A 21,460-nucleotide genomic window follows, 5' to 3' on the forward strand; every position below is an offset into this window, starting at 1 on the left:
AATGTATAGTGCAATGTATGTGAACTGTTTCTCTGAATGTGTTTGCTTAAATGTCCAAAATAAGTTATAGACAAAGTATAATTTTACAAACCTCTAAGTTTCCTTCATTAGAGAACCTAAATTATATTTAACAAAATAATTTGGACTAAACAATGAAGACAAATCAGGTCAACACGGGTTCAAAAGACGGTTTATAAAGCATCTCAGGGTTAATGACAAATGTCTGAAAGTTAAGACAAAGGGCGACTACAGTTAAGCTCCTGAATTCCCAAAATTACATTTGTACTATTACAAAGTTTAGTTGAGTAAAAGTAAGTGACACTAAACTTTCAGACAGTCGAGCGCATTCGTACATTTCTTAAGAAATTTGATAAAGATTCATTAAAGTGAAAAAGGCTGAAGTCCCGCCCCGTTTCCTGAAAAATTCCTTCCGATCCAATCAGGAACGTCGCGCTAAGAAAAACAGACATTTCCATTGGCCGCCAGAGAGCGGGTTTCAAGGCGCCCCGTGGAGAAGCGCCAGCGACTCTGAATGAAGGGCCGATTGAAACCGTTTCATCACTGAGGCAATGTGTAGTATCAACTTCACTCAGATACAGACGGAGAATCAACAGGAGGAAAGTTTCTTACATTGTGTCTGAGCGGAGAAGAGGCAGATGTTTGCGAGCTTCGCCGATGAAATATGCGGAGGAGTTTGGAAAAAACACTCACGAGGACGTGCACGCAAGTGAACTGCTGAAAAGTTTGTGATTCGCCTCGGACGAGTCATTCAGCGCGAGCTCGAGGGTCCTTCGAATCCTGCACGCTCCAAATCTACGCGAGATAAAGTGAGTTTATATTTACATTATTTGATCGTTGGGTTGTGTGAACGGGGCTGTTTCTCTTGCGTAATTAATTTTGGATAAAGCGAAGTAAAGTTTTAACAAAAAGTTTTGAAAGTGCTTAATCAGCATTTATCGTCCTTTAAATAGTCTGAGCGATCGTTTTAATCCTACGAGTGTTGTTTTTAGTATGATTTTAGTATGCTGTGAGACGTTTCTTGGCTCTAAAGTTTTCCCGAAACCCCCGTGTGTTTTTCAGGCGATCAATGATGGCGGTGATGGGAGGCGCGCCGCGCGGTGTGGTTGCGCGCTGCGCGTTCGTCTGCGCGCTTTTGTCGCTGTGTTCCGGTCAGTATCACGGAGAGAAGGGCATTTCCGTCCCCGAGCACGGCTTCTGCCAGCCCATATCCATCCCTCTGTGCACGGACATCCAGTATAACCAGACCATCATGCCAAACCTCCTGGGACACACCAACCAGGAGGACGCAGGGCTGGAGGTGCACCAGTTTTACCCGCTGGTCAAAGTTCAGTGTTCTCCGGATTTGAAGTTCTTCCTCTGTTCCATGTACGCGCCAGTGTGCACGGTTCTAGAACAGGCCATCCCGCCCTGCCGGTCACTGTGCGAGCGCGCCAGACAAGGATGCGAGGCACTCATGAACAAATTCGGCTTCCAGTGGCCGGAGCGCCTTCACTGTGAGAACTTCCCGGTGCACGGCGGAGATATCTGCGTGGGACAGAACAAGTCGGACCCTGGCGTCCCGACGACGGACCCCACGCCATACATACCGCACCCCTTCACCATGCGTTTCAATCCGGAACGGCCGAGCCAGGCGTTCGCTTGTCCTCTTCAACTCACGGTTCCTTCCTACCTCAACTACCAGTTCCTGGGTGCGAAAAACTGCGGTGCCCCCTGCGAGCACAAGCAGCCGCATGGGCTCATGTACTTCAAGGAGGAGGAGGTCCGATTCGGACGCCTCTGGGTGGGAATCTGGGCCATCCTGTGCTGCGTGAGTACTCTGTTCACGGTTCTCACCTACCTCGTGGATATGCGCCGGTTCTGCTACCCGGAGCGCCCCATCATTTTTCTCTCCGGGTGTTACTTCATGGTGGCGCTGGCGTACGCCGCCGGCTTCCTTCTGGAGGATAAAGTGGTCTGCATCGATAAGTTCAAGGAAGATGCGTACAGGACTGTGGCACAGGGGACGAAAAAAGAAGGCTGCACCATTCTCTTCATGATTTTGTATTTCTTTGGCATGGCCAGCTCCATTTGGTGGGTCATCCTGTCTCTCACCTGGTTCCTCTCCGCAGGAATGAAATGGGGCCACGAGGCGATCGAAGCCAATTCCCAATATTTCCACCTGGCTGCGTGGGCCGTCCCTGCCGTTAAAACCATCACCATCCTCGCTTTGGGACAGGTGGATGGCGACCTCCTGACCGGCGTATGCTACGTTGGCATCTACAACGTCGACGCCCTGCGTGGATTTGTTCTTGCCCCTCTGTTTGTTTACCTCTTCATCGGAACCTCCTTCCTACTGGCCGGATTCGTCTCTCTGTTCCGAATCCGCACCATCATGAAGCACGATGGAACCAAGACGGAGAAACTGGAGAAGCTCATGGTGCGGATTGGGGTTTTCAGCGTCCTCTACACCGTCCCGGCCACCATAGTCATCGCGTGTTACTTCTACGAGCAGGCGTTTCGCGAGCAGTGGGAGAAGACCTGGCACATGCAGACGTGTAAGCGTTTCGCCGTTCCGTGTCCGCCTAACAACTTCGCGCCGATGACGCCAGATTTCACCGTGTTTATGATCAAGTACCTCATGACTATGATTGTAGGAATCACATCAGGATTTTGGATCTGGTCTGGAAAAACGCTACAGTCGTGGCGCAGGTTTTACAAGCGTCTTGGCAACAATCAGGGCGAGACAACGGTGTAAACTGGTCTTTAAAGGATCAAAAACTGTAACGTGCTGATGGTGAAAGACACTGCTGTGTGAGCCCAGCGTGATGCTTTTCTCATTCAAGAAATATGACCAATGAAAGTGCCCAGATTTTGCCAACACTTATAAAATAATTTGTTGATTTTTTTCAGCTCCAAAGAACATGCGTTTCTCAGATGGACTACATTTGAAAAGATGTCTTTTAAAGCCTTTCTGAGAAGTGCAAATCGTGTTAATGATGATTTACTACCCGTTTCTTTTGCATGGTTGAACGTTAGTGCTCAGTTTTGCTATTTTAGTTTAAGACAGACTTTTTTACGTCCCACAGCGGCCAAAAATGTGTGCGATTTTAGTCTTGTGCCTTGCGGTACCTATCAATTCCCATTGTTGAATGTTTTCTTCTCATAGATGACATATTTTAGCATCTCTGCACAGATGGCCATTTATTTAGATTTGTGTTCAATTGAATGTTCTCTGGTCACAAGTTTCTTATTCATCCATTTTGTCCGTACCAAGTCAGGTCTCATGAAGTGTCTCAATACCTTTTAAAGCTTTATAAATGTTTAGTGGAGATGTGTGCGTACAGGAGGAAACGGTACCTGATTTCATTATTTGTAAATATCACATTACTGTCAAAAGATGTATGATGTATTTAAGCAGATTGATTGCAGGTTTATGGCCCTTTCCACAGTTTCACTTAATAAAGTGATTAGATTTGTAAAGACTGGCTTGATTTCATTTCCACAAATGGTGACAGACTTTGATCTTTCCCCTAAAAAAGTTAGCAAGTAGCCGATAGCGGGGTCATTTACTACACAAACAGTCCTCCATGTGTCTCGAGTACATGATTGAGTTGTGTCTCCAGAACAAATCAGAGTGAGGAAAGCTAAGAAAACAAAAGAATCAAAGTGAGGAAAGAGTAAACATTGCTCAGACAAAAGAGAGGAGTAAAGGAAGAATAACAGGATATAATCATGAGAGTTGGTGTGAGGTTTGACACCCTGCCTCTGGGACAACAGAAGATCTCTTCCTCTCCTGAAGAAACCGGATAGCGGTTCATTCTTTAGGTGAGGGAAACGCCCCGTGTCAGGGTATGGGGGGATGTTTTTCAGTAAGGACGTTTGGGAGGTGCGGAGTGGGGGTTACAGTATACTGTAGCAGGAATCTAGGCCGTCTTGTTGGTTTGGTGTCCAAACATTGCAGGAGACGGATATGCCAACCAGCCACGCTACAACAAAAATACCCCGGTGAAATTATACACAATGTTCATGATTCACAAACAATAAAGATAACAGATTTTTTTCTGCCGTAATGCCATTATTTTGTGCAGGTACATGTCTGTCTGTTATTGGATGTGTTTGCACAAGTGCCTCTGGGAATGTGAAGTGTAAATTTCACAGCGTGTGCAGCCAAGAAATGTCCATCATTTGCTTAGACGGTTGAGTTTATGGAATTTTTTTATGAGTGTTAACCGCCCACACACATTTATAACATAACAGATTTACCTATAGGGTCATGTTGCTATATGTGTTTATTATTTATCACTGATACAATAACCAGGATTTAGGATTTACCCCCTCAAACACAGAAATCATTTCTGAAACAGAGCTGTTGATGTTGATGAATACTTTCAATGTTACTAAATCCATATGTTGTATTTGGGTTTGAGCTGGAAAATATTCTAAACCTGTGGTGTCTGGAACACAGCCTCGGTCAAAAACATTTTATTTGAAAATTGCATTTGAGCAATTCCAGCGTTGTGGATGTGACACTTAACCTCTCTTAGAATGCATTTGTTACCAATATACGGAACTATTTGTTTGTATTTTACTAAAGCCTTGTTGATATAGTTTAAACATTAGAAAAATCAGTCTATGGACAAATTTTAAAAAGGGGAAAATAAACGTGTTGTGGATGTGACAAAAAATGGCCGCACAGTTTTTGGGAGACGATAACTTTGGGATTATCATGAATTAAAATGCACAAATCTGAAGCAATTGTACCCAACAAATGGAGAAGGGATTCCTCTTCATAAGACACATGCTTAATTTAAATTTTATTTAAGTGAAAATGGCACTTAAGTACACTTACCTGACTATGAAAAATCATGCACTCAAATTAGAACCAATGCGTTCAAAACTTCAAGAGAGACCTTACAGGGGTATTTGAACCACCAAATGTTAATATATGTGGTAATATATCAAAACCCTTTTTCATAGTCTGCTTGGCATTTTCATGGCATTGCCCTTTTTTTGTGAGGCGTTGTATGGCCTTTGTCTTTGCTGGTGTTACTGTCAGCCTGGGATGAGAACCATATCTTTAGTTTAGTGTCGGTAACTACACAAAATGAAAGAATTTCCAAAAGTAAATTAAATTTCAAGGCACAACAACCTGTTTTTTCAGCACATGGTTCGGTTAATAATTCATAATAATCAAATCTAACTCTTTGTACATAAACAACCCAACACTGTTTAATGTCTACGTAGTAAACGTTTCCATTTCAGACATAAGAATTCACAAAATGTACGAGTTCCGCCGTCTCTGTTTACGTACCCACAGCGGTTAACAAAAGAATCCGTGGGTCCACTGAACACCGCCACACCTTCACAATTTATGATTTATGGGTAGCCAGTCAAAATCCTACGGGTACATTTATCTTTTTGTGCACATTTCTGTGGAACTGTTCCTCATTGTGTGTCCAGGTGTCTTTAACTTACTGAAAACAACATGTTTTCCCAGGTAACAGCACACCGCTTTCACTGTCCGTTTACAGATATGATTACCAGAATTTGTATCGATACTCAGTGCACAAACAAAGCTTTAACCTACAGTAGATGTTTTTCCGGGTGTTAACATTGTTTATTCGTGTAAAGAGCTGTTTCAGCACATCCCTGGTGGTGTGGGTATCTGGTGTCTATTCTGTTCTCTATCATTGACCGAAATATAAAAAGGAAGTTGACGCCGGCGTTGCCCAAGGAAACATTCCTTCCTGATATGTAATATTTCCCCCGTGATTCTAGCAGTACACATCACGGCCAAATATCACATTGAGCGGCAACACTTTCTCCTGTTCTCTCTTTCTGTCTAGTTTTTTTTATTTTAGATGTTCCCTGGTTGTAAATACAGTGTTGACCTGACCTCTCATCATGTCATTTCGAACCTGAGTTTCTAACTTCTGCAGAACACAATCGAAGACATTTCTGAAAATATCTTCCGCTGAAGATAGAGTCTAAATCAGAGAATTTGTTTTTTCGGTTGTCCTATCCCATCAGCCCATTATTTAACGGCTGTGCCTTTAGGACTTCTATGTAAATGCCCTCTTTGCGTATACAGTCAATAACAGCGATGACCCCTCGTGACCTCTTTCGAAAAATGAACGTCTTCAATCTGGATACATGGCTGAAGATATGAGCTCATAGGTGATCCGAAACCCCATCCCCCCTTAAAAACACACGCCGGCCCCTCCTCCACTCATCTGGTTGTGGTTAGGGCTTTTGGAGGTGCAGTATCCCAGGCACAGAAACTGGATCGTCCCACTGGGGTTCGGTTATAGAAGAGGCCCCTACAGGAAGAAAGCCTTAAAAACTAGCATATAGAATGTAAGTTAACACACGTTAATGATGTGCATTGTGTCTGACGCCAAACACAAACCCTCACTGTTTCAGCTAACATCCAACGTTCTCTAAAGGTTCCCTTAAAGATATTAGAAAATGTTCTTTCAGTCACATCAAGAGAGCATTACATTTATATTGCTAAACATATTAAAAATGTAATTCTTTCATTGTAGAGGAAGTGGAACTTAAATGGAATGTGAATAGAACGTTTTGTTAGCTGGGGTGGTTTTACACGCCTTTCACATACAGACCCCAAACGCTCCTTGAAAACGCTTTGATGTGAGGGTGAAACTCTGAAAATCACTAAATCTCAAAGGGGGAAACAAAACCTTGTTTGGAAAAGATCCCCGAGGTCTTTGTACGGCTCATATAGCATCACGCGGACACACAGAGTTCGTCACAAAGTTTTCCCCTTCTTCTCAAGAACTCGATTCCATTCCTCTCCTATTCGTGTCGCAGCATTTTATCCATCTGCTGTTTTTCCCAAACCATGTTTCGGACCCCGGGCTCGACACAGACACACAAAAGCCGCTCTCTTTTTCCCCTGCCGTAATAGTGGGCCCTTCCTGGCACCAGACACTTAAAATAAACAATCTCTCTCTGGACAGCCCCTCTCTCTCTCCACGATGACGTTCAGCAGAACGAGAGTCGTAACATTTGTGTCTTTCACTGTAGCGCTGCAAACACACTGAATCACAGCAGATTTATTCAGTTTGGATGAAATATTTGTGTTCTTTGATCCCTGGGACTCGAAGGAGAATCGTGACACACAATGTACAAGTATTTGCAAGGCATTTTGGTAATCACATACAGGTCAGGATTTGGCACCGGATGTCATCGGCCAGTGGATGAATTCAATCCCATAATTACACAGAGATTCCTGAAGTAATCGCTTCGGAAAATGGTGTTGCTGTAGAGCAGTGGATAGTCACAATGTTTTCTCAGGTTTTTGCAGAATTCAGCGAGCAGTTTGAATACAGTTTTAGTTTGTTGGAAGACCCTCGTTCATTTTTTTAAGCGATAGTTTAACCAAAAATACAAATTCTGTCCTTTTCTATTCCCCACCACGTTGTTCAAAACCTGTGATTGACCCTTTCTTACGTGGAACACAAAAGAAGATATTTTGAGAAATGTCTGAGTGGTTTTGTGTTCATAAAGTGAAAGTCAATGGGGGTTCATTTTGTTTGGTTATCAATGTTCTTAAAAAGATCTTCTTTTGTGTTCTGCAGAAGAAAGCCATACATGTTTAAAACAACCTGAGGGTGAGTAAATGATGTGAGAATTTTTGGGTGAAAGTGCACATTTTCTTTGTGGACTAACAAAAACGTTCACTTGTCCATTACAGGTTTAGTTTCATTTCCACACCCTCAGGTAGTTTTAAACCAGCTTACATGTCTTTATTCTGTTAAACACAAATAAAGGTATTGGAAGAATGTTGGCAGTTTACATTTCTGTGACATCGTCCACCATAGTAGGAAAAAAATGTTGTTTCTTTTTTTGTTCCGCGGAACTCCAAGTGAGATATTTTGAAGAATTTCTGAACACAACAGTTTTGGGCCAGCTTTGACTGCCATTTTAATTTGACCTACAATGGCAGTCAATGATGGCTGAGTTCATCAGATCAAAGTAATTTATACAGGTATGAAATGACATGAGGCTGAGTAAATGATGACAGAATTTTCATTTTTGGGTGAAGTATCACTTTAAGTGACTGTGGGTCTTGTGTTATACGGTATATGATGATGACAGACCAACAAGTTTCCTTTGATTGTAACTTTAAGAGTGACTGCCATCTAGTGTCCACCAATGGAATAATCCAAAAAGATCTGCACGTGGTGTTTTGACACATTTTATTTAAAAAAAAAACAAGACAAAAGCAAAGTAAAAATTCTCCTATACCCACAAAACCATCTGGACCAAATTTCACTCATCTCACACACAGAATTAAAAAATATATAACAGTGTTTGAATCAAACAACACATTTATAAATCATCTGACGACCGTTCAGGTTTGGTGCCGTGTGTCCATTACTGTGACTTAAAGAAGAGCTAAATATCCAAGTCTACGTGAAGAGCGGGAGACAACATATTCTTATACATCCGACAAAACATGCAAAACCAAAATAAGAAAGATATTACAATACAGTGACCTCTCGCTTGATATTCACAGAGCGCAAATGAACTGTAGCTGCTGAAGACACGCATAATCCGAGGATATAACATTTGACACCTTTAGAACATCAACAGACAATAACTTCACATAAATAAGCCACTCCCAAACATCTTGTTGTAAAATACTGTGTTTTCAGATGTGTTAATGGTAGAATAAAACTTCACATTGACACATTGTGGACACAGGTCAAAACAATGAAATAAACAAAGCGATGATGAATGCCTAAGATTCAGATGAAAAACAACGTCCAGTTAAACTAAACAATGCCTTCACAACTTTGTCTTGATTCGTTGTTTGGCTTTAACAGCTTTCGATCACTCATCATTTAAAAGAAAAGGGATGTACTTTATTCAGCTCGCAGCATATGAGCAGAATCCTTTAAAACAGGGGAAGGGATGAGCAAAAGAGACGATGAAAGATGATGATGAACGAGGGGTGTGGATTCTCTGTTAAGCCGTCACACTTTGCCCACTCAATTATTAACATCCCCCCCCCCCCGATTCCTTCGCCCTGAATGAATATCGATTTGATCCAGATGGTTTTTCTGTGTCCCGCTCCGGTGAGACCAAAAGGAAACAGAAGAAATAAATGTCATACATACAAAATAAAAATAAAGAGCTTGAATATAAAGGTCTATTCGTTCCAGCAGCCTCCGGTCTGTTCCTGATACACCTCGATCACATCTTCATCCTCCATTCCCAGCTGAAAGAAATAAAAAGAGAGAGATGCTGATTATGGCCACGTATGTTTCGTTTGTTTATGCTTTTGGAACTATATGAGACATAATGCTCAACTGGTGAAGCAGTTGCACCAGCATGGCACCAGCAACGGCAGGGTCTGATATAGTATGCCTAAGAGCTGCCTAGGAAATAAGCATCTAACAAATACACGAAGGTTAATAAAATCATATACACTGATTTTCAATAATCAACTATAATGCATCTTTAGAGTGAAATCTAAATAATTTGTTTACTTCTAGGTTTGGAGGTCTAAATGATCTCTGGTACTCAAACTCCACAACCTTAGTGTTGTCATTGCCATACTAATCAGTAGAGTTTAAGGAAGATCCAGCAACTTCTGTGTAAGTGCAGAATGATTAATAAGACCAATGCATTGTACCTCTTTGGGGGTCTGGTTGTCTGCGATTCTCTGTCCCTCAAAAAGAAACCTTAGAGAGTTCATGGGTACACCCTGTGTAAAAGAATCATTTCAACAGGACATTAGCTTTGAGTTCAAAACACCAGAAGACTTGAAAAGTCTCGTAATAATCCCTAACTACATTAAGATCTCTCCCAGTACTTTGTGCGGGTTGTTGCAGACATACAGGAAAAGACAGACTTCGCACATCCCTAATGACAAATGTACATGCACTAGTGAAGTTTCACCTGTCTCTGACTGTAGGATTCCTTCAGCTTCTTTAAATGTGTCGTCATCTTCACTTTAAAGTGAATTTCACTGTTGTCCTGCAAAATGAAATGACATCACAGCGTGATCAGTCACGTGCTTTGACTGCTCAATCTGATTTAGACATCATAGTTCCAGTGAAGTAGAAAGATCCTGTGCGTACCTGACCGATCACTTTGAGCTTGATATATTCTCCATCCTTCTTGTCACCTCCATCACTTGAGGGCTTGGTCTCCTATTTAAGTAAATGAAAAATCCATTCAGTGTGCATAAATCAAAACTAAACTTGACTGGACTCCAATCCACTGCGCATCCCTCCTATATTAATACAGATTTTTTTTTTTATCAAATCTTGGTCTAAGTAGAGGACAGAACCGGTCTGGTTGTGTTTACAGGAACAATTAGAATAACCAAACATAACAGGGAGGTTTTCGGATAAATATTTGTAAAAATGGTGCTCAGTGTGGCCCATCAGCTCAATCAACATGAACTTTGTTTTCAGGGCCCAGAGAAGCTAACTAGCATTTTAGCACACATGCTAAACATTAGAGCCAAGAACCCCATTTGCTGTTTTTCAAAGTTTCCCCTTTTAGTTAAAAGAACAAAACTGACAAAAAACACATTAGATGTGTTTAAATTCACTACAGTTTAATATTCAGCACGACTTTCCCATCCAGAGTCAGTTAGCCATAAGAACACAGAGAGGCTACAGATGGGCCCTTTTATTTTCATGCGTCTTTATTTACAGCTCTTTCTGAAACCAGCTCGAGATTTACAGGTTTAAACTTACCGTGTCTGACATAATATTCCGCAGCGAGCAGCTCCTGTTTAATGAAAGAAACCTTGTGTGGTTTATATATTGAAGTGTGATGTTCTGTAATGTGAGGTTTTGCTAGCAGCAGACTCACAACACTGCACCGCTAACGTCATTGGAAAGGGGCGGGACTTCCGCCCAGGCGAAGTCCTTTACCCGCATTGAGCGCATTGGCCCGTTGGTGCGATGGGTCAACGGCGCCGCCATATTGGAAAGGGCAAGACTGCTTTTCAAACACATACAATCGAACGGAGGAGCGATGGGTTTTAGTGACTCAACGACACAAAATCGTTTACATTTATCAAAAGATTTGTAAAGTGTAAACATCTGCACGGAATACAAAACGTTAATGTCTCAAGTTGCGCATTCATTGTGGGGAAATTATTTATAGTCAGAAAGATGTGTAAAAACTCAACTTGTCAAGCATTGAATATCAATCAGAAATGTAAACGTTACTGTGCATTTTGTCTGAAAAAAACACAGCTTCTCAGTTCACGCACATGTGTTAATGAAACAATCTTGGCATCTCCAATATGGCGGCGACGTTGACGCACGCTTCAGCAGTCAACGTGGAGTCTGAGCAGACCGGTGTTACTTTTTCCATCGCGCTCTTTCTTATTGGTTTTCATTTTAATTCGCCAAAAAAGCTGTTGGATAACTCGGCTATATGAAGTGTGCCCTGTGTTTTGCCAAAGCTACTATTTCTTGTTCAGTTTTCACATTTATTCACATATATAAATAAAGTACGAAACAGCATTTTAATTGTCTGACGACTGCAAATGAACATTGTTCTGTGTATGGCTGTAAAAATGTGACATTTTTCAACACAAAACCAACACACACCGAGTAAAACCAAGCAGAATAGAAACTGAAGAACATTTCTCCAGTGCGGCTTCCTGCACATGCGCGCATTTTTGGTAGTTTAGCGCATGCGCAGACCGCCCGCATGTGCACCTCGTGTAGAACAACTCTTGCAGCGGAAAGCTCTCAATGTGGAGAGCTCCGTGTTAAACTTGAATTAGCGCACTAACAACTATTTCAGAATGTTAGTGTTGTTTGAAACAGCTGCCGGCTATGCCATTTTTAAGGTAAGCATCTTTTATTATGTTAAGAAGTGGGCACAGTGGCTTTTTTAAGTTATTCGCAATGATTTTGCACGCACTGTTAGCTAGCTGGTGCTGTTAGCAATGATATCAAATTAAAGTCTTCATTAGAGTCTCACAGATCGTATATCGTTTCGTGATTGCGTGTGTTATATCAACTTAACGTTAATACTTGAGCGATTTTAAACGTTTTAAGGATTTCTTGGGTACGTGTGAGCCATGTGGGCCTTGGCCACGTTGTGTCTTCTGAAACGGAAGATGAGAAATCTTCGCCGTCTGCGGGTCTACATTAGAATTGATCTGACGTTAAAGTGTCGTGTCATTGTTTCGCATTCTGTTGAGCTTTTGTTCATTTTTTAACAAGAGAAGCAACAGTTTCTATGCGTAAATGTGTCTTTACGCCGCTGGTCCACATGGTCTCAAACACGAGGGGTTGATGTGATCTTGAGACGTGAGTTGTGTGTATTATTCCCTCACGTGTTTTCTGACACTTGTTTCTTCTGCTTTTAAAGGTTCTGGATGAGCAGAAACTCCAGCAGGTGGATAGCCTGTGGAAGGAGTTTGAGACGCCAGAAAAAGCCAACAAAATGTGAGTTAAATACACATCTCTGTTCGTCTCAAAAATGAACAATGACATAGAAAGTGAGTTTGTGCATTCATGCTGAGTGTAAACCTGCTACTAACTAAAGATTTTCAGGCCGCTTCCCTTTGAAAGTGAATACTTCATAAAATGATTTCTGAAGTCGTGTAACATTTATAAGATTCTCTCGGTCATTCAGTATTGTGTTTGCCAGTTGCACACTGTTTGTAAAACCTTTGCGTTTCTTTTAGTGTGAAGCTGAAGCACTTTGAGAAGTTCCAGGACACAACAGAAGCTCTTGCAGGTAATGTTGGTATTGGATTGCTTTCAAACGAGTAATGGATTGATACATTTTTACCTTAAAGTGATGAAAGTTGTGTTATCCTTTACTCACCTTCGAGTTGAGCCAAATCGATTTAAATTTCTTTGTTCTGATGAACACAGAGAAAGATATTTGGAAGAATGCTTGTAACCAGACACATTTGAACCCCATTGACCCGAAAACGTGACCCGGAACTGTTTGCAGTTCTTCAAAATGTCATCTTTTGTTTCAACAGGGAAGAAATTATAAAATAATTTTTCCTACTATGTGAGTCCAAATCTGTCTAGTTATAAGCATTCTTCCAAATATCTTTCTCTGTGTTCATCAGAACAAAGAAATGTATACACATTTGGAACAACTCAATAGTGAGTGATGACAGAATTTTCATCTTTAAAGGGACAGTTCACCCCAAAATCCAGTCATCCTATATTGCCCCTCATGTGTTTTAAACCTATGTGACTCTTGCCTCTTTGGAACACAAAAGAAGATATTTTGAGAAATGTCTTGCTGGATTTGTGTTCATGCGATGGTTCATCAGTTGAAGCTCAGTGTTAGTTGGTTATCAACGTTCTTCAAAATATCTTCTTTTGTGTTCTAGAGTAGAAAGACAATCAGTTTTGAATTAATAAGAGAATATGTAAGTAATGAATATTCATACGTTGGTGAACTATTCCGTCAATGTTGTTTAAACATAAGATGTGTGTCTGTGATGTAACATGGCTTCTGACTCAAGTATGAAGTTAACCACCAACATTCGTCACTACCGCTGAGACCACAACCATTTGTTTAAATTTCTTTGACAATAAGAACATTCCCTAAAGTGTTTTTGAAGCTGAAAGTGTCCGTTTCTTCTCATGTCAATGAAGCGATCACAGCCATGGTGGAGGGGAAACTTGGGAAGAGCCTGAAGAAGATTCTCAAGAAGGTTGTGGCCAAAGAGGCTCATGAACAGCTGGCCATCACTGATACTAAACTCGGAGGAGTCATCAAGGTAAAGACGGGTACTGCGCGGTCTATATTGGACATAAATCTGTATCAGTGATGTTGAAATGGTAAAACATTTCGAGCGGTGATGATGATGACCTTTGAGTCGTGTTGCTGAATAATAATGAGGCTTTTCAAGTCACTATCTCATCTGAGCTTGTGTTTGGTTAAATGATTAAAACAAGTTAATTTAATAGACTTCAACATCATATTTTCTCAAGTTGTTACTCGTTTTAATGAGACTCGCTCTCTGTCGCCCCCTGCAGGATAAACTGAACCTGAGCTGTGTGCACAGTCCCGCTGTGGCCGAGCTCATGAGGGGCATCAGGAATCAGATGGAGGGGCTCATCACAGGTCTGCCTGCCAGAGAGATCAGCGCCATGTCTCTCGGTTTGGCACACAGGTTGGTTTATCGCACAAGTTTTAAAGGGTGCGATGTCATGAGCGCCGGTCCATGATTAATTTCTGCTGTCCGACTTTTATGAGGATGTTCATCAGCATTCGTCACTACCACTGAGACCCTCCGAACAGCTATTCATATGATCCACACGCTCGTTTGAAAGCAGTTTTTCACTCAAGTTTGTTTATTCTTCCCAGTCTCTCCCGGTATAAGCTGAAGTTCAGTCCAGACAAGGTGGACACCATGATCGTCCAAGCTATCTGTAAGGACACACTTTATTACATGTTTAAACGAACTTGAGCATTGACAAGATCTGTAATGACCGTCTGTGGTTCATGTGCAGCGCTGCTGGATGATCTGGATAAAGAGCTCAATAACTACATCATGCGCTGTCGGGAATGGTACGGTTGGCACTTCCCAGAACTCGGCAAGATTGTCACAGATAACCTGGCGTACTGCAAAAGCGTCCGCAAGATTGGTGAGTGGGTCTGAGCTGATGGTTGAGTGGTTTGTGCACTGACATGTGACCTGAGTTCGAATCCCGGCTCGTGGTCCTTTCCCCCTGACCCCACCCCCTCTCTCTCATACACTTCGATATACTAGTTTAAAATCACTCAACTGTGGCTCAACTTTGTCTTTAATCATGCAGGTGATCGCACAAACGTGAGCTCCACAGACCTGTCTGATATTCTGCCCGAGGAGATCGAGGCGGAGGTGAAACTCGCAGCAGAGATCTCCATGGGAACAGAGGTGTCCGAGGAGGACATCGCCAACATCATGCACCTGTGTGATCAGGTGTGCTGGAGGAACAATTCAAAACATCAAATCATGAAGTGCTGTATTGGAGTTTATTAATGCAGCTTTTTCTCTTCCTGTAGGTGATTGAAATCTCAGATTATCGCACGCAGCTCTACGATTATCTGAAGAACCGCATGATGGCTATTGCGCCCAATCTGACGGTCATGGTGGGAGAGTTGGTGGGAGCCCGTCTCATATCTCATGCAGGTGAGTGGCCAGAAGTGATGAATGAAACGACCCATGGGACACGTGTGGTCTTTTTTTAACTTGACGTTTAAACGTTTCATCAGGATCTCTGCTGAACTTGGCCAAGCACCCGGCATCCACCGTACAGATCCTCGGTGCTGAGAAAGCCCTCTTCCGCGCTCTGAAGACCCGCCGTGATACGCCCAAATACGGTCTCATCTACCACGCCTCTCTTGTGGGCCAGACCACAGCCAAGAACAAGGGTAAGATCTCCAGAATGCTGGCTGCAAAAACATCCCTGGCCATCCGTTACGACGCCCTGGGAGAAGACTCCAACGTAGAGATGGCCGTGGAGAACAGAGCCAAGTTGGAGGCCCGGTTACGCTACCTGGAAGAGAAAGGGGTGAGTCGAGGTCTGGTGTGGGGACTGTCCATCGTGTTTCATTTCTGATCTCAAGCAGTGATGATGATGGCTTCATGTCATACCCTGAATGTTCCATGTGGGTTATAAGTCACTATCTCATCTGAGCTTGAACATGTGGATGAAGAATCTGGGTTTTGTTTTATTTTTTGTAGCGGTACTAACGTGGTTTGTGTCTTGTGTTTCAGATCAGACGCATCAGTGGATCTGGCAAAGCTTTGGCAAAAACGGATAAATATCAACACAAGAGGTGAGCGTGTTCTTCTTTCACACCCTTTAAATTATTCTTTGCTATGATTTTACCAAATATTATGTTGGTGTTTACATATGAAGAGTTTAATTCTAAACTTTACATTCCAATTAATATCAATCAAACTGCAGTTTAAAACCTGATTTTTTTTTCTCATTTTGGAAACAATCTCTTCATATATAGAGATTGTGTTGCTTGTCGTCATTATTAATATAATTGCCAGATCATGATTACAGTAAATATAAAATGGTTTATTGGATAATTACCTGCTAAAATGTCAATTATTTTACTTCGCCAGCGATGTAAAAATATACGACCCATCCGGTGACTCGACGATTCCTTCAAAGAAGAGGAAGATTGAAGAGGTAGAGGAAGGGGACGAGGAAGAGAAACCCATAGAGACCAAAGCCAAGAAAGTGAAGAGAGAAACTCCACAAGGTAAACATGCATACATCAAAGCACACCGCACGCTGGCATGATAAATACAGATGATTGTTAAACCAGAATGAATGTCAGCAGAGGCAGAAACCCCCGCAGAAACAGAGACGCCGAAGAAGAAAAAGAAAAAGCAGAAGAGGAAAGCGGAGGAGGAACCCAAAGAGGAGGAGGAGGAGACGGCTGTCAGTACATCGGAGGTGGTAAGTGGAGTTCACGGATAAATTCATCTCATTTAAAACACTTTAATCCTGAATCTTTGATTTACTGACGTTGGGCTGTTAATATAATAAACTAAAGCTTATCTGGAGCCAGAACGTGATCATAAAAACTTGCGTTTAAATGTGTACATTTCCTGCGTTTTACAGACGTCAGAAAAAAAGAAAAAGAAGGAAAAGCGAGCGGCTGTGGAGGAGCTGAAAGAGGAGGCAGAGGAGCCGGCGGAAGAGGTGAGATACGAGATCTCTACATTTATATAGACGGTTGTTCTGCGAGGTCCTAAAACATGTTTTTTACAGATGCCTGAAAAGAAGAAAAAGAAGAAAAAGGTTAAAGATGACGAGTAGAACCAATGGGACTTTTTTAAAACAATTATTTTTCTTTAAGAACTGAACTTGTATATAAAATGTTTTATAGTTTTTCTGGACATCATGTCACATCTCTTTTTGTGTTTCAAGCCAACTCGACAGTTTTTGCAGACTGTGCACCCATTCGTTTCGTCTTCTTTTGCTCGATTTAAAAGAGGAAAAAAACAAGATTTATAATTTCTTACTTTTTCTGTGAGCTTTGTGTTAAACTTTACCAGAGCAAACAGTTACGTTTGTTTGTTTATTTAAATGGACAAATGTTTTTAGTTTAAAGCCAGTATGTGGTCGTATTATAAAAAAGAAATCACTGCGATGAGCGAGATCTGTGACGTGAGAATGAGTCGTTTGTGTCTCAGGATTATTAAAAACTGTATGTTTCTGTATTCCTGCATGTGTGCTCTTTACTCCGTTTTGCTCTGAAACATGATTTAGTGATTTTTCATTGTCAACACGTGATTACAAAGTGTAACATTGATTTGTAGTTTAGAAACATCTTGCTGGGATCTCAGCCATTGAACTTTGCCAAATGGGCGGTTAGTACTCATCTGTGATCATGCACTTGGTCTGTTTTAATTAAAAAGAATTTGTTTTGAATCCAGTGCATTTCATTAGATTATCTAAATTCCAAAGAGGAAATACGATGTTGCATACGAATGTAACTGAATATCCCTTTAGACACATGTTAGGATGGAATGCTTCATGTTTTATTTGTGTGTTTTACATTCCTGTCTGGTTCCTCCTCTTGGCATTTTCCAGTAACATCAGGCCAAGTGAAGAAACTTGGCCAAAATAAAACATAAATTTAGCTTGTCATGAGCATGTATAACCGGTTTAATGAGCGGGAGATTTTCATAACATGAGAGGAACTGACAGATTACAATCCACCGGCCCTCTGAACCGAGAAACAATAATTCATGACTTTTTTTTAAGATTGTTTGACATAATAAAAATGGTATTATTTGTAAGCGGAATATTTATTCAGCGGTCTATACATAACATATTAATCAGTTTATTAGTTGATTAAATTAAATGTTCATCTACTTACTTAAATACTTAAGGTACTTTTCAAAGTGCTTTGTCTGAGCGGTTTGTGCCGGAGAATCTTTCAGAATATATATATTTTTAAAGTTACAGTATCTGTTTTTCTGGTCAGTTTTTTTTCTGTCTTGCATGTGTCAAACCTGTAAAACCCTATATGGTTTAACTGGAACTCAATGTTTTTATAAACCATTATTCATTGTTTCATCATGAGTTAAGCATCACAAGTGGCCTTAAATGGTGAGAAGGGTTTATTTTGGTGGCAGAAGATTCTCTGCTCCTCTAACCCTTGCCTTAGTAGTGCAGCTCTCTCTGGATCACTTTGGCTATTAATATGAGTAAAAAAAGACTTTATCTGAGACTTCAGACAGATTTATAGAGTTTGCCTTGACCGTTTCTTATGGATGAGAGCACATGTTGTGCAAAGACCTAAGGCTCTGGATATGAAGAACTCAGGATGGTTGTTTCTCGCTGCTCAGACCCAGCTCATCCATTTATCTGTCTTGTTTTTTTACTAAAGGAAAGATTTTGAAAAAACCCAAAACTAAAATTCAAGAGCAAGATGCCAAATACTATGAATGCTGAAATGACTTCAATTTCAAATTGATATTATAAAAACTTTGCCATTAAAAGTGATTAAAAACTGCAAGTCACTCTGTTTTTATGCATGAAAAATCTAAAAATCTTTTGTGCCAAGGTGGTTGATCAAAGACTGAATCACACTAAAACGCGGTTATAAAGATGAGATTTGATTCCTCATTACTAGCACAAGTGCATGGTAAAAAGTATTTTGTGTACCAAGTTAACGCCATAAGAACATACAATGCTGTATATTTCTTGTAGTAGCAGGTTTATTCCACAACGCATATGTATTTGTAGTTCTTTGATTGATTTTTGAGGATTTCCTCAGTTAAATAATGAATAATCTGTTTTAATGTAAATATTGCCCATGATTAAGAGGACATGGGGGTTCTCCATCATTCGTGTGCGGTTGCCAAGTGTTCCTTATAACAATCCTCCCTTCCATTCATTTTATTACCATCCACCGCAAAACCGATATTAAACCCAAACAGTCCAAGATAACAACAAATGGAGAGAGATAAGGTGGACTGTTAAGCTTTAAATGGGTAAAACATTCAACAAATTAAACAGATTTTTGTAGCCATGGCTGACATTTGATTGAGATTTGCATTTTTATTCTACAGGAAAAGAGTGGATGACAAATAGTGTATTCTTGGTGTTCGCTACATATCTAAAAGAACAAGTCTTTGTGGAAAAAACATGAATTGTTGTTTTTAGCACAGTAAGAGGTGTGGGGATTATATAAGTAGCGTGGATTAGGTCATTTTGGCATCCTTGAGCTCTTAACAGTATTGGTTTTCTTTCAAAGGTCTCTTAAAATGTCAGTCACAAATAAACTTGCAGTTTATCACAATACAAGTTAAATAATGTGGAAATAATTGTATCTGTGTGATAAAACACATCCTAACAACAGATTATCAAATAACATTTGACCTGTTCACAAACACGTGTCAGTGGTTTAGCATTAAGACGTCTTTTCAGTCCGTATGTCAGCTTTCACTGTTGAGACACACGCTGCTTCCTGATTGGCCGGTGCACCTGTCAGTCGTCCTCCCATGTTCCCACAGTAGAGAAGAGACCGCATGGGCCATTTCTGTCAAACAGGATGAAGTCAGAATTAAATATCTCACCAAGTCAAAATAAATTTTAAATGATCTTTATGGCACACGTTACATTGTTTTCTATACATAATAAAGTGCTGTAGCTACTCGTGTAAAAACTAGGAATCATTTAGCGTCCATAAAGCGACAGTAGAGATTGGCAGAAATCATTCACCTTGACAGGGTGCAGGGATCCTTCTGCTCTGGGTCTGATGCCGTGGTCCGCCAGCTCTCCACCCTGGTCCAGGGTCTCAGTCAGGTGGGCGATGTAGTTGGTGGCCAGGACCAGCACGTCCAGCTTTGAGAGTTTGGTGTCAGGAGGAACAGACGGCAGGGCAGACTGAAGGCTATGAAAAGCTTGTCTGAGGTTCTTCACACGACTCCTCTCTCTTGCCGCATTCTCCGGAGAGTTTTGAGTCCTGCATGCCTTTGGTGGAATGGCCGAGTCGGACTTTACCTAAGATCAACGAAACTGTTCAATATTTTCAGCCAAAAATAAACAAGGTTTTATAATGTATTCAAACCTTTATGAACTTTTCAAAAATGTGAGTGAATAAGTGATGACGGCATCTTTTTTATTTTTGGGTGAGTTAGAATATTACAAAAAGTATTTTGTGTACATCAATGAAAGCGAAGAATCTAAAAAACAAAGGCCAGCATCTCTGATATTCCAAATGTTTTTTTTAAGAATTCAATTGAAAATGAATGAAGTCCTTAAAATATTGAAAAATAAATCTTCTCATAATCCACCATGGTTAAAGATAAAGGTTTTGTCTGGTACTTTTTTACTTAGTAAGACCCTTTTGAAGTGTATAAATTAGATAACAAAGAGTGACAGAAAAAATACATTCTAAACATTTCAATGAAACCATTTGGGATAAATTTTAAAAACAAAAACAGTGTATTTTACATTTACAAATGTTTTCTTCATACTGAAAGAATTAAAAGTTAACCAGCTTCATCTGCTGTCTTGTACTCACCCACTTCTTTGGCTCTCTATGTGTTGCTTGCCTCACGCATGACTGCGTCCATCTCTGGGTGCGTTGGCTCTTCCCGCCCGTCTCTCCTCGCTCCTGTATCCCGGCTTCTCCCTGCGCTCGCTCTGACATGGGAACCGGCGGTGAGACCACCAAACCTCTAAATGACACCGCTCGAGGGTCTACTTCCTACTGCTTGGAGGTGCTCGGCCCTCTCCTCCACCCAAAGGCCCGATGTCCACCCCGCTCGGCTCCATCCCCCTCCCTCCGCCTTATCTGCTGAGGTAATGTGGGGATCTTCAAGCGCTGTGTTATCTCTCGGCCTGCCTCCCCCGGGCGCTCGCTGCCAAGGGAGCAGACTCAGGGGAGTTGCATGGTGTCCCCAGGCAGGTCGGCAGACGTGAAAGGTTTTGGGAAAAGCGGAGAGCCCTCCTGCAGCTGCGGACCCACAGCACACACAACCTTGACCCGCTCGGCCTGCCGGGGCGACGTGACCCAAACAATGTAGTTACTGTGTCGACTGTCAATGTGACGACTGTTGATCAGACAGCATGGGCCTGGTTTATCAAGGACATCTGGATTATGGGATGTTTTGTTACTTCGTGGAGCATGGCTCTCAGGCCAGAGTTGTGATGTGTTTACAAACCCAAGCACAGGATTAGAAGGACATGACAGTATAACTACACATTATGACATCACATTTACTGTCTCGTTGGTCAGAAATCACATCCATTTCAAAAAGAAAGCAGGAAAATGGAGCAAAGTTCCTCTCTGGACTTGCACAATTTTCCATGAGTGTCCTGAAAGGAAGTAAATAAAATACCAAGTGTGCTTTAGTTTTATAGTAGACTATACCCTATCTAAACATGAACAAATGAGGAAACATAAGGAGCATAGAGCTTGTAAAAATGTGGATAGGAATGGTTCATTTTGG

The 21,460-nt window shown here is 41.3% G+C and overlaps 4 protein-coding genes and 2 non-coding genes across 7 annotated transcripts; 4 read left to right on the forward strand and 2 right to left on the reverse strand.

Annotated features, from left to right (window-relative positions):
• The first annotated feature begins 251 nt into the window (after positions 1 to 251).
• Positions 252 to 4,155, forward strand: fzd7b (frizzled class receptor 7b). Its single transcript, XM_056751253.1, has 2 exons — positions 252 to 827; positions 1,081 to 4,155. Exon 2 carries the CDS (start codon positions 1,088 to 1,090, stop codon positions 2,753 to 2,755), a length of 1,668 nt encoding a protein of 555 aa, XP_056607231.1. The 5' UTR covers positions 252 to 827; positions 1,081 to 1,087; the 3' UTR covers positions 2,756 to 4,155.
• Positions 4,156 to 8,205: 4,050 nt separating this feature from the next.
• sumo1 (small ubiquitin like modifier 1) lies at positions 8,206 to 10,874 on the reverse strand. The gene is made up of 5 exons (XM_056750648.1): positions 10,740 to 10,874; positions 10,113 to 10,184; positions 9,931 to 10,008; positions 9,665 to 9,736; positions 8,206 to 9,247 (listed from the first exon to the last, which is right to left on the reverse strand). Exons 1-5 carry the CDS (start codon positions 10,749 to 10,751, stop codon positions 9,179 to 9,181), a joined length of 303 nt encoding a protein of 100 aa, XP_056606626.1. The 5' UTR covers positions 10,752 to 10,874; the 3' UTR covers positions 8,206 to 9,178.
• An 819-nt stretch (positions 10,875 to 11,693) lies between these two features.
• Positions 11,694 to 17,423, forward strand: nop58 (NOP58 ribonucleoprotein homolog (yeast)). 2 transcript variants are annotated; one of them, XM_056751513.1, is made up of 15 exons: positions 11,694 to 11,851; positions 12,379 to 12,455; positions 12,698 to 12,750; positions 13,635 to 13,759; positions 14,019 to 14,155; positions 14,350 to 14,414; positions 14,496 to 14,630; positions 14,802 to 14,947; positions 15,031 to 15,157; positions 15,241 to 15,539; positions 15,746 to 15,807; positions 16,106 to 16,245; positions 16,324 to 16,445; positions 16,611 to 16,691; positions 16,761 to 17,423. In XM_056751513.1, exons 1-15 carry the CDS (start codon positions 11,807 to 11,809, stop codon positions 16,806 to 16,808), a joined length of 1,662 nt encoding a protein of 553 aa, XP_056607491.1. In that variant the 5' UTR covers positions 11,694 to 11,806; the 3' UTR covers positions 16,809 to 17,423. The 2 variants fall into 2 exon arrangements, with proteins under 2 accessions (XP_056607491.1, XP_056607493.1); XM_056751515.1 differs by having other exon boundaries at positions 16,327 to 16,445.
• Positions 13,830 to 13,914, forward strand: LOC130425374 (small nucleolar RNA SNORD11B). The gene has a single exon (XR_008907064.1). It is a non-coding gene; the product is annotated as a small nucleolar RNA SNORD11B (small nucleolar RNA).
• LOC130425373 (small nucleolar RNA SNORD11B) lies at positions 15,589 to 15,671 on the forward strand. The gene has a single exon (XR_008907063.1). It is a non-coding gene; the product is annotated as a small nucleolar RNA SNORD11B (small nucleolar RNA).
• A 1,410-nt stretch (positions 17,424 to 18,833) lies between the features above and the next one.
• tcf23 (transcription factor 23) lies at positions 18,834 to 20,964 on the reverse strand. The gene is made up of 3 exons (XM_056751001.1): positions 20,530 to 20,964; positions 19,725 to 20,006; positions 18,834 to 19,542 (listed from the first exon to the last, which is right to left on the reverse strand). The coding sequence occupies exons 1-3, from the start codon at positions 20,656 to 20,658 to the stop codon at positions 19,414 to 19,416; spliced, it is 540 nt and encodes a 179-aa protein (XP_056606979.1). The 5' UTR covers positions 20,659 to 20,964; the 3' UTR covers positions 18,834 to 19,413.
• Positions 20,965 to 21,460: the final 496 nt, after the last annotated feature.

The sequence above is a fragment of the Triplophysa dalaica genome, chromosome 6 (genome assembly GCF_015846415.1).
Source record: "Triplophysa dalaica isolate WHDGS20190420 chromosome 6, ASM1584641v1, whole genome shotgun sequence".
In the NCBI taxonomy this organism is placed as follows: domain Eukaryota; kingdom Metazoa; phylum Chordata; class Actinopteri; order Cypriniformes; family Nemacheilidae; genus Triplophysa; species Triplophysa dalaica.

Excerpts from the sequence above, each read along its gene's own strand:
- tcf23 (XM_056751001.1), bottom strand. The coding sequence starts at position 20,658 with ATGTCAGAGCGAGCGCAGGGAGAAGCCGGGATACAGGAGCGAGGAGAG. Across the intron at positions 20,007-20,529 it reads ATAGAGAGCCAAAGAAGTGG|GTAAAGTCCGACTCGGCCAT; the intron begins GTGAGTACAAGA and ends CGTTGATCTTAG. Across the intron at positions 19,543-19,724 it reads GATCCCTGCACCCTGTCAAG|AAATGGCCCATGCGGTCTCT; the intron begins GTGAATGATTTC and ends CCTGTTTGACAG.
- sumo1 (XM_056750648.1), bottom strand. Across the intron at positions 9,737-9,930 it reads AATCCTACAGTCAGAGACAG|GGTGTACCCATGAACTCTCT; the intron begins GTGAAACTTCAC and ends TCTTTTACACAG. Across the intron at positions 9,248-9,664 it reads ACAACCAGACCCCCAAAGAG|CTGGGAATGGAGGATGAAGA; the intron begins GTACAATGCATT and ends TATTTCTTTCAG.
- fzd7b (XM_056751253.1), top strand. The coding sequence starts at position 1,088 with ATGATGGCGGTGATGGGAGGCGCGCCGCGCGGTGTGGTTGCGCGCTGC.
- nop58 (XM_056751513.1), top strand. The coding sequence starts at position 11,807 with ATGTTAGTGTTGTTTGAAACAGCTGCCGGCTATGCCATTTTTAAG. Across the intron at positions 13,760-14,018 it reads AACTCGGAGGAGTCATCAAG|GATAAACTGAACCTGAGCTG; the intron begins GTAAAGACGGGT and ends CGCCCCCTGCAG. Across the intron at positions 15,808-16,105 it reads GATAAATATCAACACAAGAG|CGATGTAAAAATATACGACC; the intron begins GTGAGCGTGTTC and ends TTACTTCGCCAG.